Source organism: Bubalus kerabau, chromosome 1, assembly GCF_029407905.1.
Source record: "Bubalus kerabau isolate K-KA32 ecotype Philippines breed swamp buffalo chromosome 1, PCC_UOA_SB_1v2, whole genome shotgun sequence".
Classification (NCBI taxonomy): domain Eukaryota; kingdom Metazoa; phylum Chordata; class Mammalia; order Artiodactyla; family Bovidae; genus Bubalus; species Bubalus kerabau.
In genome coordinates this window covers 267767693-267782669 of record NC_073624.1, presented here as the reverse complement: position 1 = coordinate 267782669, position 14977 = coordinate 267767693, and the positions used below count along the sequence as shown (strand labels likewise).

The 14977-nt window shown below is 33.6% G+C and overlaps 1 protein-coding gene across 6 annotated transcripts in view; it reads left to right on the top strand.

Moving 5' to 3' along the window:
- The window catches only part of CHD1 (chromodomain helicase DNA binding protein 1), a 72802-nt gene that overhangs the window by 20022 nt on the left and 37803 nt on the right, over positions 1–14977 (top strand). For all 6 annotated transcript variants that reach the window (XM_055565461.1, XM_055565470.1, XM_055565454.1 and 3 more), the window contains 10 exons: positions 5867–6068; positions 7063–7173; positions 8167–8231; positions 10399–10548; positions 10686–10960; positions 11849–12074; positions 12237–12337; positions 12549–12727; positions 13585–13712; positions 14589–14805. In XM_055565461.1, the coding sequence (XP_055421436.1) occupies positions 5867–6068; positions 7063–7173; positions 8167–8231; positions 10399–10548; positions 10686–10960; positions 11849–12074; positions 12237–12337; positions 12549–12727; positions 13585–13712; positions 14589–14805 (1654 nt within the window). The remainder of the gene's footprint in view (positions 1–5866; positions 6069–7062; positions 7174–8166; positions 8232–10398; positions 10549–10685; positions 10961–11848; positions 12075–12236; positions 12338–12548; positions 12728–13584; positions 13713–14588; positions 14806–14977) is intronic.

The following is a 14977-nucleotide window of genomic DNA, read 5'->3' as shown; positions in this document are numbered from 1 at the left end:
TTCTGTTTGTATTTAGTATTTTGCTTTTTGGCACAGCAAGCTTATTTAGTTTCATCTGGTACCTTGCCTGTCCCAGCCTTAGAATCTGCCATTTCCTAAAGGACACCTAGTTTACTAAAGTGTGGATTTGTATTTTGGAATCAAGATCTGGGTGCTAGCTGATTATAAATTTAAAACTTCAAAGGTGGTATATTTACATTGGTTGATAAGTAGTGAATAAGGTACACTGTCATAAATGCAAAATGATACACAGGGTTTTTTTTATATCATTGTGGTATCAAAGATTGGTTCATCTTTGAGGGACAGGTTGAAACTATGTTGTTTCTACAAAATGGAGAATATGCAGTTGCATAAAGGAGAAGGGAGTATATCTACTGTACACGGTTGTGCAGTGATCTCCAGGATACAATGTATATACAATGTGGCATCAATTGTTTAAGATTATAAATAAGTTAATAATCATTTATGAAAGGGGAATATAAAAATACTCTTATTTATAATTTGCTTTTATCGATAAAGGAAAAATAAATGAAACTTAAAAAATAATTACTGTAGTGGGAGGAAGGTCATGATGTAGAGAAGACAAAAGATAAAAGCTGGATTTTGGATTTTAACTTTTTTGTACCTTTCAAATTGAATGTAAGTAAATAAATAAAGCAACGTTAAATCAAAGTGAATAAAAGCAGTTCCTAAAAATGAAGTAAAAGCAAATGACCCTAATTAAACAAAATTAGTAACCATACAGAAATAAACAATTTTAGTTGGCTTCAAAGCAATAGTTTGATAGTAAGGGTGAGTATTCCTGAAGGCCAAGAAGAATTATGAAGAAATGTTAACTTTTAGTTATCATATAATAATGATATTACTGTTTTGCAACTGTTACGTGTATTCTAAGATAAAGCAAATAAATAATTTTACTAGTGTCATTTGGAACGAAGAAACTGAACCCAAGTGATGGTATAAATAGAAAAATCAAAGAAATAAAAAACCTACAAATTTAAATTGAAAATATTGGTATTAATCCTTAATACATTGTCTCTAAAAATACACATATCCTAACTCATCTTATTAAAAAAAAACTTAAAAGTTATAACCAACCCACTCAGGTTGCAATTTAATTTCTAACATAAACAGAAGCAAGGCTTTTTGATGAAATGCCTGAGTTACAATTTGAGGCAAGAAATACACAAGATGAGCCTGGTTCATCTTGTCAGACCAGAAAGTGAGGAAGCTGTCAAAGACAACTTGAGGTCTTGTGAAAAGGATTCAGGAAGTAATAAAGGGTTTCCTGTTTGCTAAAGAGGGGACAGTTTGGGTATTAATGATGATAATGGATTGTTAAAATTCATCAAATAATTTCAATCCATGAGTTCATAGTGAGATTTAGAACATTACTGGTCTTCTTACCTTGAAACGATGCTAGCAATTTAGCTCATTTTGAAAGCTGGAAAAGAAGGAAAATAAATGAAAATGCCTTTCCTGTATGAACTGTACCTCAAAGTTAACAAATATAATGAGGGAAAATTTCTCATTATATTAATAAGTATTCCACCTATTAGTGGAGAAATGATATAATGGGTAAGTAAAGAATGACAATATCACCATTTTACTGCCTTTAAATAAATAGTGGATGAGCTTGTGTGGGGCTTATGAGGAACTATGTGATGGAGGGATAAGGCTGAAAATAACATGAGCACACACATCAAACAACCTCACACAAAAAGAGACAACCAAACATTGTTTTTTTCTACTAGAGGTCCACAGCAACTTTTCAAACATGTTCTTGCCAAGGAAAACTGAATTAAGTCTGAGCCTCTAGGTCTGACAATTTATAAGAAACACAAGGGACAGAAAAATATGTCACATAATACCACAGAAGTGCAGTTAGTAAAATCTGGAAAGCAGGAAGCGTCTATAGGAAAAACTGCCTAATTTATTCCACAAAATAAATTGCAGGGGAAAAAAATAATAATTTCATATTTAACATTACGAAAATGTGGTTTTTTTAAAAATATGGTACTAGTTTTGTGGATGTTTAAAAATAGTGGAGTTTTTGTTGTTTGTTTTTACATATAAGTACTAAACTATTTATGGATGAAATTTCAATATGTTTGAGATTATGTGTTTGTGGAAAGCTGGATTATTTGAAACAAAATTGTTATGAGTTGATAATTGTGAAGCTGGTTGATAGATAAATGGTAATTCGATTGCTCTTGTTTATATTTGAAATTGAGCATAAAAACAATCTTGAAAAGAAACTTTAATTTGAATTGCTGTTTTCTCTTTTAAATGAATTTTTTTTACTTAAATTTACCCTAAGAAAACTCTTTTATCTAAGTACTCATATGATGAGTTTTCTTTTGTAAATTGAAAACGATAAGGGAAAGACTTAAGTATTTTTAATAATCTTCTGCCTTATACTGTTGGGCTATTGAGATTTAATATAATTCATAAGGATAACTCGTAAGTGGTATACAGATACTGTATTAAAAAATCAGTGGTATTGGTTACTACCTAAATAAAATGTTAATTAGACCTGAGAAATATTTGTATAGTCCAACTCTATTTGTGAATTTTATATAAGATATTATATCCGTAAGCATCTTTGATTTGTTTGCTTATGTATATATCCATCCCCTCACCAAACATATGTTGAGCCCTTCATTTAGTGTTCAGCATACAAAGAACAAGTAAAAATTCCAGCACTCTAGGAACATACGGTAGAATACCAAAAAATAAAACAGAAACTACAGTGAATATTACATTATGTGCTTATAGCTAAGATAGTAATAGGTACAGGATATTGTGGGAATACTGAGGTAAGTATTCCTACTTTCATGTTGTGTGTGTGTGTGTGCGCGTGCTGGTTGCTCAGTCATGTCCGACTTCGTGACCCCATGGACTGTAGCCCACCAGGCTCCTCTGTCCATGGGATTCTTCAGGACAAGAATACTGGAGGGGGTTGCCATTTCCTTCTCCAAGGCATCTTCCTGACCCAGGGATCGAACCCTGGTCTCCAGCATTGCAGGCAGACACTTTACCGTCTGACCTACTAGGGAAGCCTTCTAGGGAAGCTTTAATGTTGGGTTGATTTGATTTTGGAGTCAGGAGAGATTTGTCAGAGAAGTATCCATGAAGTGAGGCTCAAGTAGAAATTATATAGTGAAAAAAATTTTAAAAAGGAAGTAATTGTGCAAAAGCAGAAAGTGGAAAGAGAAACTCACTTTCTGAGAATTACAAGTAGTATGCCATCACTAAAACTAAGGGTTTAGATGGGAAACTGGCTGGAGATAGGTTGGCAGAGACAGATTCCTGCACCTCATAGATGTTTTACTTTTGTTACAGAGCCACTGAAGACTTACCCAGTTAGGGCAGGTTTGATTATTATTTTGGAAAGAGCATATGCAACAGTGGGTTGAAATAGAACTACTTCATTACGGAGAGGCTTTTTACCTGTTTTTCCTCAGAATTTTATGTCCCACTGTTCTCCAATCCCCCAAACCTATATATATATATATATATATATATATTTATCTCTCAAGTGTTAGAATTTCCTTTTAAAATAAATTGTGTAAAACATTTGCATGGTTCAGAAATTGACAACTCATTTCAATCCTTGTTCCTTCTGCTTTCTTCTTTCCCTTCTCTTTGTAGGTAACCATTTTTAACTTAATTGTTTTATACACCGTTATTGCTTTTGAAAAAAGCATAAGCAAATATGTGTAAACATTTCTCCCTTCATACACAAAGGAACCATACTATAAACGCAGTTTTGTAGCTTGCTTTCTTTTTAACATAACTGTATCTCATTCTATGGCAGTATATAAGGTATTCCTTACTAATTCTGTGTATATTCTTAAGTCCTGCTATGAACAATTTAAGTGAAATAAATACTTCATGCTTTTAATATCTAAGGTGAAGACATTCTGATAATAAGCCTATTTGCCTTTAGAGTGGTATAGGCTCAGGCTGTTTGCTTTTTTCATCAGCCAGAACTACTTTCACCTAAAGATTATGAAAGAAAGATTTCCTGCATTCACTTAAGAATATTGATACATTAACAAGGACTCTTGATACATTAAGAAGGAATTTTGACTAGCTATTTTCTCAAGATATAATTAAGAATATAGGCCCATGATAGCTCCCAGATTCAATTATCCATCCATTTACTTTTCAGGTATTTACTGAGCGTCCACCAGTGTAAGATACTCTGGGGAAAAAAAACAGTACCTTCAAGAAGCTTATAAGCAATTAAAATGATACCCCTTCTACTTAATTCTTTCTAAAGGATTAGTTCATCTTCACTTTCTTCTAAATGTTCTCCAGTTACTGTGCCTCACTTGTTTGTGTTCTTCATACCCCCTGGTTGAATTATTTTAAATATAGCCCAGAGAGGTATTTATTGGTTGACATGACTGTCTTTCCATACTAGGTTAGACGTTCTTATAATGGTAAGGACTTTTTGTCTCATCTCAGTCTTCCCTGTGCCTAACAAATGATAGTTTTTGCTAAAGTAATAAATGAAAAGTGTTGCTTGCCTAGTGGGTTAAAGGAAAAATGAAATTGTGTGTTAGGAAAAATATCTTCTCTGATATTCTTACTGAAATTTCAAGGGCCCAAATCAAATGCAGAATGGTCACTTTTGTTTTTTAATTGAAAGGCACTATGCTATTCTTGAACCATGTGTCTGGAGGGTAGAAACTGGCAGAAATGGTTTTGATATAGCCTTTAAGATGGAACTTTTTGTTTACTCTTTCTATGAAGAAAAACATACTCCACTAGATTCCCAAATTTTAAAAGTAGGTGTATGTTTGTTCACACTGTAAGCAAAACTTTTAGAATCAGAGGTCTTCTTGAAAACTTACATGTCTGTGTTTCCAGGTAGAAACTATTAACGCCTTGCTCTCAAAAATTACTTTTAGGAAGGGTTACTGGTCGCTCTTGTAGTTTTTGTAGAGTAATACCTCCATCTAGTGGTGTTTCTGAGAACTACAGCAAGAGAATAAGAAGCTTGAGTTTTGCTCTGTGTGTGACATTATCTTGTTGTTTCTCATAAAGTCGGTTAAAATTACATCAAAAGCTGAGTCTGCCACATATTTAAAAAATTTAATGCCCTGGTTTTCAGCAATCCAAATGTAAACACCAGTTAACAAATGGCCTTTCGGATAATATTGATTGACACAATCAATTAGGTACAGACCATTTCTAGACTACTTTGGACAGGAAATAAGTGCTGGAAAGTGTATGTGTATGTGTACAGAGGCTAGGAAAGGTTGTGAGAATTTACTATTTCAGACGTATTACTATGGAACCATAAAAAATTGAATAATTTTCTCAGAAAAGAAATTAGTAATCTTATTTTTTAGTAAATTGTACTTTATCATAGCTTAGTTGTAATAAGTTACATTCCTCTGAGATGATAGAACATAGATGTGGACTTACAAACAAGTTGAAACTCAATTTAATTCGTTTTCTGCCTTTTACTAAATGAGAATTTTTATCACATTTTTTCTTCACACAATTTCTTCTTTATGTTTACTATATCAAATAGCCTTTTAAGAATAGGGACTGTGTCTTAAACATTTTGTTATTCTAAGTTTCTAGCCCAGGATTCTCTACCTGGTAGGTTTTGTTCATTACCCTTGGAGGAAGATTGCGATATAATTATGTTTTAGCCCAGGCTACTAAATTTATCAAGTCAGTTATTGCTGTAGATTAACATTAATTCCCTTTTTCTATTTGTTTGGCTATACATGGTTGACATACTAAACAAACAAGGCTTAATGATGTGGAGCTTTTTGCTGAGTTAAGAAAAGCTAAAATTTGAATTAATTTTGTTTGAAATCTATTTATTTTTAAATTGTAGCCAGTCGGATGATGATTCTGGGTCAGCTTCCGGCTCTGGATCTGGTTCGAGTTCTGGAAGCAGTAGTGATGGAAGCAGTAGCCAGTCAGGTAGCAGCGACTCAGACTCTGGATCCGAATCGGGCAGTCAGTCAGAGTCTGAGTCAGACAATTCCCGAGACAATAAAGTTCAAGCAAAACCACCGAAAGTTGATGGAGCTGAGGTAATGAATAACATATCCAATGACAGGTAGATTTCCTGTATTACTTTGGGAAAATGTATAGCATTGGTTTAGAGCATTCTTGATCTAGCTTTTAGAAAAAGTTGATTGTAAGTATTAAAATACACTTTAAATTGTTCTCGAACTTGGTGTCATCTGTGGACTAATTGGCTTGGAAGAGAAGCAGTCTATAACTATTGATGTATACGACAAGTATAAAATGAACATACATGAAACTTTGTGAAGCAGAAATTGTTAAATAAATACTCAGTGTCTCATGGATAAAAATGTAAGGCTTTTGAGGTCTTTTTGTTAATTTTACAGTGTTATCTCTACTTTCAAGATCTTCAAAGGATATAATGTATTGCCAATAGGAGTATTTAATAGAATTCTGCTTCCTTGAAGATATGTGGTAGAATATGCCAAGGGCCATTCTGTTTTAAAAAAGCAATTGTAAGATTTAGTAAAACTTGTCTATACATCAGAATGGTATACAGAGTGTTACTTAGAGTACCAGTCATGATAAGATGCTTGGGCCAGAATATACACAGTTTCCTTCATGTAGGAAGTTTTGCTACCAGAAACAAAAAAGTCAGTTGAACTAAAACTGTGCTTAGTTAATTTGCATTCTGACTCTAGCTCCTCATCTTCACCTCACACCAGTTTAAAAGACTGGTAGCCACACTTTGAATAGCACTGGTGGCATATATTATCCTGTTGTTTTTGACAATAGTTCTAACACCAAAGAATACATTGATTAAGGCTGTCTGTCTGTGAAACTCAACACACCATAAATTATTTATATACATCTAAAGCTCAGCATTATTTTAATTATATTGCAGCAATATTGTTTTACATATATGTGAGTAAGGAAAATAGTCTTACTATTATTTATTATTTGGAGGCAGTGAAAATGTTGATATTGGTTTTCAATAGATTATCCTTTTTCCAGTTTTCTCAAAACTTTGTTCTTCACTTGTGTATATCTCTATTACAGTTCTGGAAATCTAGCCCTAGTATTTTGGCCGTTCAGAGATCTGCAATGCTTAAGAAGCAGCAGCAGCAGCAGCAGCAACATCAAGCTTCATCTAATAGTGGATCAGAGGAGGTGACTATTCATTGTGAAAGCTATTATCTGAAAAGTAGTCTTGATGCCTAATTATTTAACTGGGGGCTATTTACAAAATTATTAGAAACAGTAAGGGTATTAGAAGGATAAGAAAATAACTACATTTAAATGTGCATCAGTAGCCTTGAAGTGTAGACATACTTTTATTATAAACAGTGTAGTTCCTGTGTACACATGAGCTTGCATGTGTGTGTATTTGCACAAAAACATTCAGGAAGAACTGTAGGTTTCCCCACCTATCCAAAAATGGAGTGTCCTTTTTCCTGAGCCAAGTGGTATGAAAAAGCAAGGAGGCTGCTTCCTTAGGCCACATCTTGGTAACTGTCATGGGCAAAGTGAGGAAAGCACAGATGCTCACAGGCACAGTTCAGAATCCTGGCAGCTCAGTGCTGAGGGTAGTTCCCAGGGAAGGAGCTTGAAGGGGCCGCTCCGCGTGCTTGCCACCTCAGTAGCAGCTTGCTGCGAAACAAACGCTGAGTGCTCAGAATTGAGTTTTGTAAAAGTGAAAATTCTCTTCAGATTTGTTTCAGTTAGTGAAAACAGTTACTGGTGTAGGTTCTTTTGTAGAAGTGTAGTGGTATAAATTGAACTTTCAAAGATTGGGGGGGTATCTGTATATCAAAAACTGCCTATTGAGAAAGAAAAACACTAAATGAGAATTTGACATACCAACAATTAGGATTCCTTTTTGAAGTCTTACTAGGCAACAGTAGTAGTATCCAGAAATGGTAGATTATAAGATTTTATTCAAAATGCTGACATTGTGATGTTTACTTAATTTCACTGGCTGTTAACATATTTGCAGTAAAAATAATTACTTTATATGCTAATTTATGGTATAAATGTAACATGGAAAAAAGTCTTTACAGTTTTATTAGTAAAGTGAATGTTTAATAGTATGACAAGAAAAACTGTTACTATAGTTGAATTCTAATCATTAGCAGCCTTAACTTTGTATATTTTTCTGTACAGGATTCCTCTAGCAGTGAAGATTCCGATGACTCATCCAGTGAGGTCAAAAGGAAAAAGCATAAAGAGTATGCTATTTTGTTCAACTGATTACTTTTATATCAAGAAAATCCTAATGATTTATATTTCTTCCTTTATGACCAATTGTTGCCAGAAGTGAACTTCTTGGTTCATGGCATTCTATTAGGTTAATTTAAACCATTAATTCTTTTATGTTTCTGTGACAACATGGGTTTTTTTTGTGTCACTTGTTTATCTCCTATAACACCTCTCCTGTATATTTTTTAAACTTCAAAGATCTTAGTCACAATATCAGAAGATCTTAATAACTTGAAAAACTTATATAGGAATGTTGGGACCAAAGATGTTGGATTTCAGATAGTTCGGATGTTAATAGCTATCCTTAATTTGTCTGCACATGAAATTTACTTCCTCTTTAGAACTCATTTAGCAACTCACTGTAATTTCCCAAAGATCTTGACCCAGGAAGTGTTAAAAAATACTTCAAGTCTCAGTTCTGATACTTTAGATGGTCTGAGTTGTTTTCTCTCTCATTTCTTCAAAAACATTGTTCCATTGTCTTGTCTTGTACATCCAGCTTTGGATTTGTTATTTATTTATCCCACTTAATGGAGAAGGCAATGGCACCCCACTCCAGTACTCTTGCCTGGAAAATCCCATGGACGGAGGAGCCTGGTAGGCTGCAGTCCATGGGGTCGCTACAAGTCGGATACGACTGAGCAACTTCACTTTGACTTTTCACTTTCCTGCATTGGAGAAGGAAATGGCAACCCACTCTAGTGTTCTTGCCTGGAGAATCCCAGGGACAGGGGAGCCTGGTGGGCTGCCGTCTATGGGGTCACACAGAGTCAGACACGACTGAAGTGACTTAGCAGCAGTAGCAGTATCCCACTTAATGCACTTTACTTTATGCATCTTTAATGTGAAGATTCATGAGTTTTACTAGTTTCTAAAAATTCAGTCATTGCATCTCTTGGCATTTTCTCTTTTTCATTCTATCAATTTGTGTTACTACAGTTAACAGATGTATATTTTATCTGTCTTGGATCATACCTATTATATATCTGTTGGATCATCCTTCTGGTCCTCCATGAGTCTTACTTTATCATGTGTTTTATCCTTTTGTTGCTGTGCTATAGTCTGGCTGATTTCTTTAGATCTGTCTTTTGTTTTACTGAGTGTGTTTTCAGCTACTGTGTCTTATCAGCTGTTCAACTTTTCCACTGAATTAGTAATTTCTAAACTTAGTATGAGTGCAAGCAAAGAATATTTTTAAAATATGAGAAATTTAAGATGATGGATAGATTTTGTTGGATATAAAAATGATTATAGTACTTACTATAAAAATATAAAATGGAGATTTTTTTTTCATATATGCTGCCTATTGCTATGTCTAATGTGCAAATTCTGAAAAACAATCTCAAGATAAAAAATTAGCTTCTTCCATTATGGTTTTTTTTTTTTTTATATCATAAACCAGATTTTATCATGTGGCTTGCTTATGCAACCCTTAACATGACATAGTTGTAATTGGTATAAGCTGTGCAGAGCACTGGAGTAGAAACAGTGCCTTTAATATAGAATGTAGTGTATATGTAAGAACTTAATGTATATCTTTCATTTAAAGTTAATACTATGGTAGAATATTAACAGCGAATCCAACATTTTTTTCTTGTTATTTGAAATTAAATAGACTAAAAATAGTAATAAGGGTAAGGTAGTTACTGAATGTTGGTTAAGATGGAATGTTTTTATTTTTTCTTCAATTTTTTGATACCTTAGTTTAAGTTTCTTAATGTATAATATTTAAAAATTTTTTTAAAGGATATGTTTTTAAAAATCACAATCTCCACAAAATTAGAATGAAAGGAATTAGTATAGAATCTATTTTGAAATGGCAAGTATAATTGGACAGAATTTTCAAAATTAAGCACTGTGACTCTAAATTAGCATACTGTGTTTTCACCTAAACTCCACTTACTTGCATTTTGAGGTATGATTAAATGATTAACAAAAACTCTGTAGTTAGAGAAATCTATGAAGAATATTTTCCAGCATTTTCTTATTCTACAGATATTTGAATATTTTTATAATGAGTGAAAATGATATTTTTTATATTAGCTGGAATGTAATTTAGCTTGATTATTTTTATATTTTGTCAGACAAAATTTGCTATATATGTATAAGTAAACATATTATATATTTTATATACAGTGAAGATTGGCAGATGTCTGGATCGGGATCGCCCTCTCAGTCTGGTTCGGATTCAGAATCTGAAGAAGAAAGAGATAAAAGCAGTTGTGATGAAACAGAATCAGATTATGAGCCAAAAAATAAAGTTAAAAGTAGAAAACCTCAAAATAGGTAAGTATAGTATGTTCTTGGTTTGATTCTGAAAATTACTGGTTACAGAAGGTATTCATTCTTTTTCTTAGAGTTTCTCAAATCTTGTTTTATGCCAATATTTCTGTAAAATACCTCTTTCCTTCACTTTTCCCTAGATCTAAGTCAAAAAATGGAAAAAAGATTATTGGACAAAAAAAGAGACAGATTGATTCATCTGAGGAGGAGGAGGATGATGAAGAAGAATATGATAATGATAAAAGAAGCTCTCGTCGCCAAGCAACTGTCAATGTTAGCTATAAGGAAGATGAGGAAATGAAAACAGATTCTGATGACCTCCTGGAAGTCTGTGGAGAGGATGTTCCTCAACCTGAGGAAGAGGAATTTGAAACAATAGAACGGTTTATGGATTGTCGGATTGGAAGAAAAGGAGGTATTTAAAGAAAAAGAAAAGAAACCTTCATTTTTGGTTTTGTTTTTCACTAATATTTACTAGAGTGAATTTTTTCCTGAAGACTTTTCAACTTTGAAAGCTGAGGATGGAATTTTTACGTTTATACTTATTTGCTATAAAATAGACCTTGCTTCTGGAGAAGGGAATGACAACCCATTCCAGTATCCTTGCCTGGAGAATCCCATGGGCATAGGTCCCTGGCAGGCTACAGTTCATGGGGTTGCACAGTCAGACACGACTGAGCGACTAACACATGGACACACGCACACATACCTTGCTTAGGGTTTCCCTAGTGGCTCAGTGGTAAAGAATCTGTTTTGACCACTTCATCATACTTGTCCTACCTCTGATAAGTTTGAATCTGATCTCTCAGTCAATGAATTCCCTCCTCCCTCCTTCCCTTTTCCATATATGTGTGAACATACAGTTTATCTTTCTCTTGACTTATTTTACTTAACATGATGCTACTGAGGTCCATCCATGTTGTTATAGATAGCAGATTTCCTCCTTTTTATGGCCAAATAGTATTTCATTGTATATGTACGTACAGTGTTTTTTTTAATCCAGTCATCTGTTGGTGGACGCTTATTACCTGTTACAAGTGATATAACAGTGAACATGGGAGTGCAGCTATCTCTTCTACATAGTGATTTCAAATATGTAGTTTTTAAAGGTGATTTTTAGTTAATCTTTCTGTTCTAGAATTCAGTTTCTTTTATGAATGTATAATGTAGTTTCCTATAAACTCATACCCTGTTTGTTACTTATTTAAAAGAGCATATATTTTTCTGTTTATATTCTTGAAATTTTGAGTTGAAATACTTCAATAACTGAATCACATGGAAGTATTGTACTATTTTTTTTCAGCTACTGGTGCTACTACAACCATCTATGCAGTTGAAGCAGATGGTGACCCGAATGCAGGATTTGAAAAAAACAAGGAACCAGGAGAGATCCAGTATTTAATTAAATGGAAAGGATGGTCACATATCCATAATACTTGGGAGACAGAGGAAACCCTTAAGCAGCAAAATGTTAGAGGAATGAAAAAATTAGATAATTATAAGAAAAAAGATCAGGAAACAAAAAGATGGTATGTTTTATGTTGGAGTTAAAAATTAGTGATGCTTAAATTTGTTTCAGTCTCTTCATTATTCAAATTGATTCACATTTGAGTGACAAGATGGGAGATTTCGTGCACAGATGGGATTTAGGGGAGATTTTTAACTTTGTTCTTGGGTTAATAATCTTTCAGGTTGAAAAATGCTTCTCCAGAAGATGTGGAATATTATAATTGTCAGCAAGAACTTACAGATGATCTCCATAAGCAGTATCAAATAGTGGAGCGAATAATTGGTTAGTAATAAATGATTCTAATTAAACATTTATCTTTCCATGCTTGAAGTCATCTGAAAACTTAAAGTTTTGCTTACATATCAAATACAGTAGCTTGCTTTTATAATAATAATAGTGTAAACCAGATGGCTTATTTTTATTTGTATAGTTTTTACCAAGAATTATTCCTTAGATAAAATTCACTGTAAAATATATCTGATTTATCTTACAGCTCACTCCAATCAGAAGTCAGCTGCTGGCTATCCTGATTATTATTGCAAATGGCAGGGTCTTCCATACTCAGAATGCAGCTGGGAAGATGGCGCTCTTATTTCCAAAAAGTTTCAAGCATGCATAGATGAGTATTTCAGCAGGAATCAATCAAAAACCACTCCTTTTAAAGACTGCAAAGTGAGTATTGTTTGCCATTTTAAATTATTGAAACTGTATTTATGCATCATAAGTATTACAAGCCCCACACAGAGAGTTGGATCCTGATTTCATACAGGCTACAGGAAAGAACTGTTTGGATGGTAGTAGGTCCTACAGGAAATGATACTCCTGTAATTGCTGTGCCATTTTAGATATGGCACTGTCTTCTAGCCTTGGTGACTGAAACTTGTGTCCGAAAGATAATAAATTGGTGGTGGCAGTTGTGGGGACTGGGTTAGGAAGGTCAAAAATGGAAAATTTCTTGGAAACTAGATGTATATGCTTGATTTAAAAGGTAGTGAATATTATCATTGATGATAGGAAAGGAAAAGAGGGACGTCCCCATAAGAAAGTATCAAGGACTGCCTTACCTAATACTTAAAATTTACTACTAGTGATAGTTTGGGGTCTATGTACTACTAGAATTTATTTTCTTATTATAAGATTTAATTAAATTCATAAGGGTAATTTAGAAATGAGAAATCAAATGGAAAGTTAAACAGTTTTATGTTTTATTTCTAGGTCAGGGCTGGAACTGTGGTAAAATGAATGAATTTAACATAGCTTTTACTTGAGAAACATGTGAGATCCAAGTATTTCAGCAAAAACTCACTTACCTCTGTCATTTTTTGTTCCGAAAAGAGACCAGAATATGTCACTGTACATTGTTATAGAAAACAGACTTCTTTCAGTCCTCATATATATTTTGTCATGGAATTTCTGAGTGTGATGATTTGAGATGAAATTTTAAAATTTATGGTAAAAGCTGAGATCTTAATCTTTTAATATGATTTCTTATGTTTAATAATTCATGTTAATATTTGTTTCTACAAAAGGTATTAAAACAAAGGCCAAGATTTGTAGCCCTAAAGAAACAGCCATCCTATATTGGAGGACATGAAGGATTAGAATTAAGAGATTATCAACTGAATGGTTTAAATTGGCTTGCTCACTCTTGGTGCAAGTATGTATATTTTGAATTGTTTATTTAAGAGGATAAATTTTTACAAATATGGGGTTTGGAAAAGACTTCCACCAGCATAAAGGATAAGACCCTCTGGTATTTATACATAGGTCTTTGAATTTCCTATTATATAAACAGTTGTTTAGTTGCTCAGTCATGTCTAATTCTTTGTGACCCCATGGACTAGATAGCCTGCCAGGCTCCTCTGTCCATGAGATATCCCAGGCAAGAATACTGGAGTGGGTTGCCATTTGATTCTCCATGGGGATCTTCTCTGCCCAGGGATCAAACCTGTCTCTGCTGTCTTGGCAAGTGGGTTCTTTAGCATTGAGCCACCAGGGAAGCCCGATATAAACAGTACTTCTTATATTAAGAAGAAAAAGAACCTTTTGATTGTTGCAATATTTAAAAATGTTTTAATTGGAATAAGAATATGTATACATTGTTTCACAGTGTCCTGGACTGTCTCTCTTCCAGTTATTTCTAATAGCCAGTTTGGCTTCTGTTTTTCTCTTCCTCTTTCCTGTGTCGCCTACTCTGTTTTTGGCAGTGTAGGTGACTAGGGTGCAGTTTTTTTGTTTTTTAAACTTTAACGTAGCTGTAGTTTTATCCAGACTCTACCACTTGTAGATGGATTGTGTCCTTATCTCCATAACTGACTGTAAATAATTCTGTTAATTTTTAAGCTGCTTTTATGTTCTAAAATCATAAACTCTCTCTTACACTATTATAGTTAATAAAAATGCATATTGTAAATAATACCTATCAGATTAATCTGGTTTAACTTCATATAAATTTTTACATGGATTATGTATAAAGGTTACTTGTAAATTTGAATCTTTATTGCATACATGATTTTTGTTTTTCATTTTGCAGAGGTAATAGTTGCATACTTGCTGATGAAATGGGCCTTGGAAAAACAATACAGACGATCTCATTTCTGAACTATTTGTTTCATGAACACCAATTATATGGACCTTTTCTGTTAGTAGTACCACTCTCCACTCTCACTTCCTGGCAAAGGGAGATTCAGACATGGGCTTCTCAAATGAACGCTGTGGTTTATTTAGGTGACATCAACAGCAGAAACATGGTAAGTTGTTTCGCCACAAATTTAGAAATTTAGACAAACTCATCTTTGAGGACAAGTCTAGTTTCCAGCATGAAACTTGTTACACAGTAAGATTCATCACGTTTGATTGGCTTAATAAAAGTTAATTTTTGTTTTAGTGTTGTTATATATATATTTTTCCTGCCTTATTATA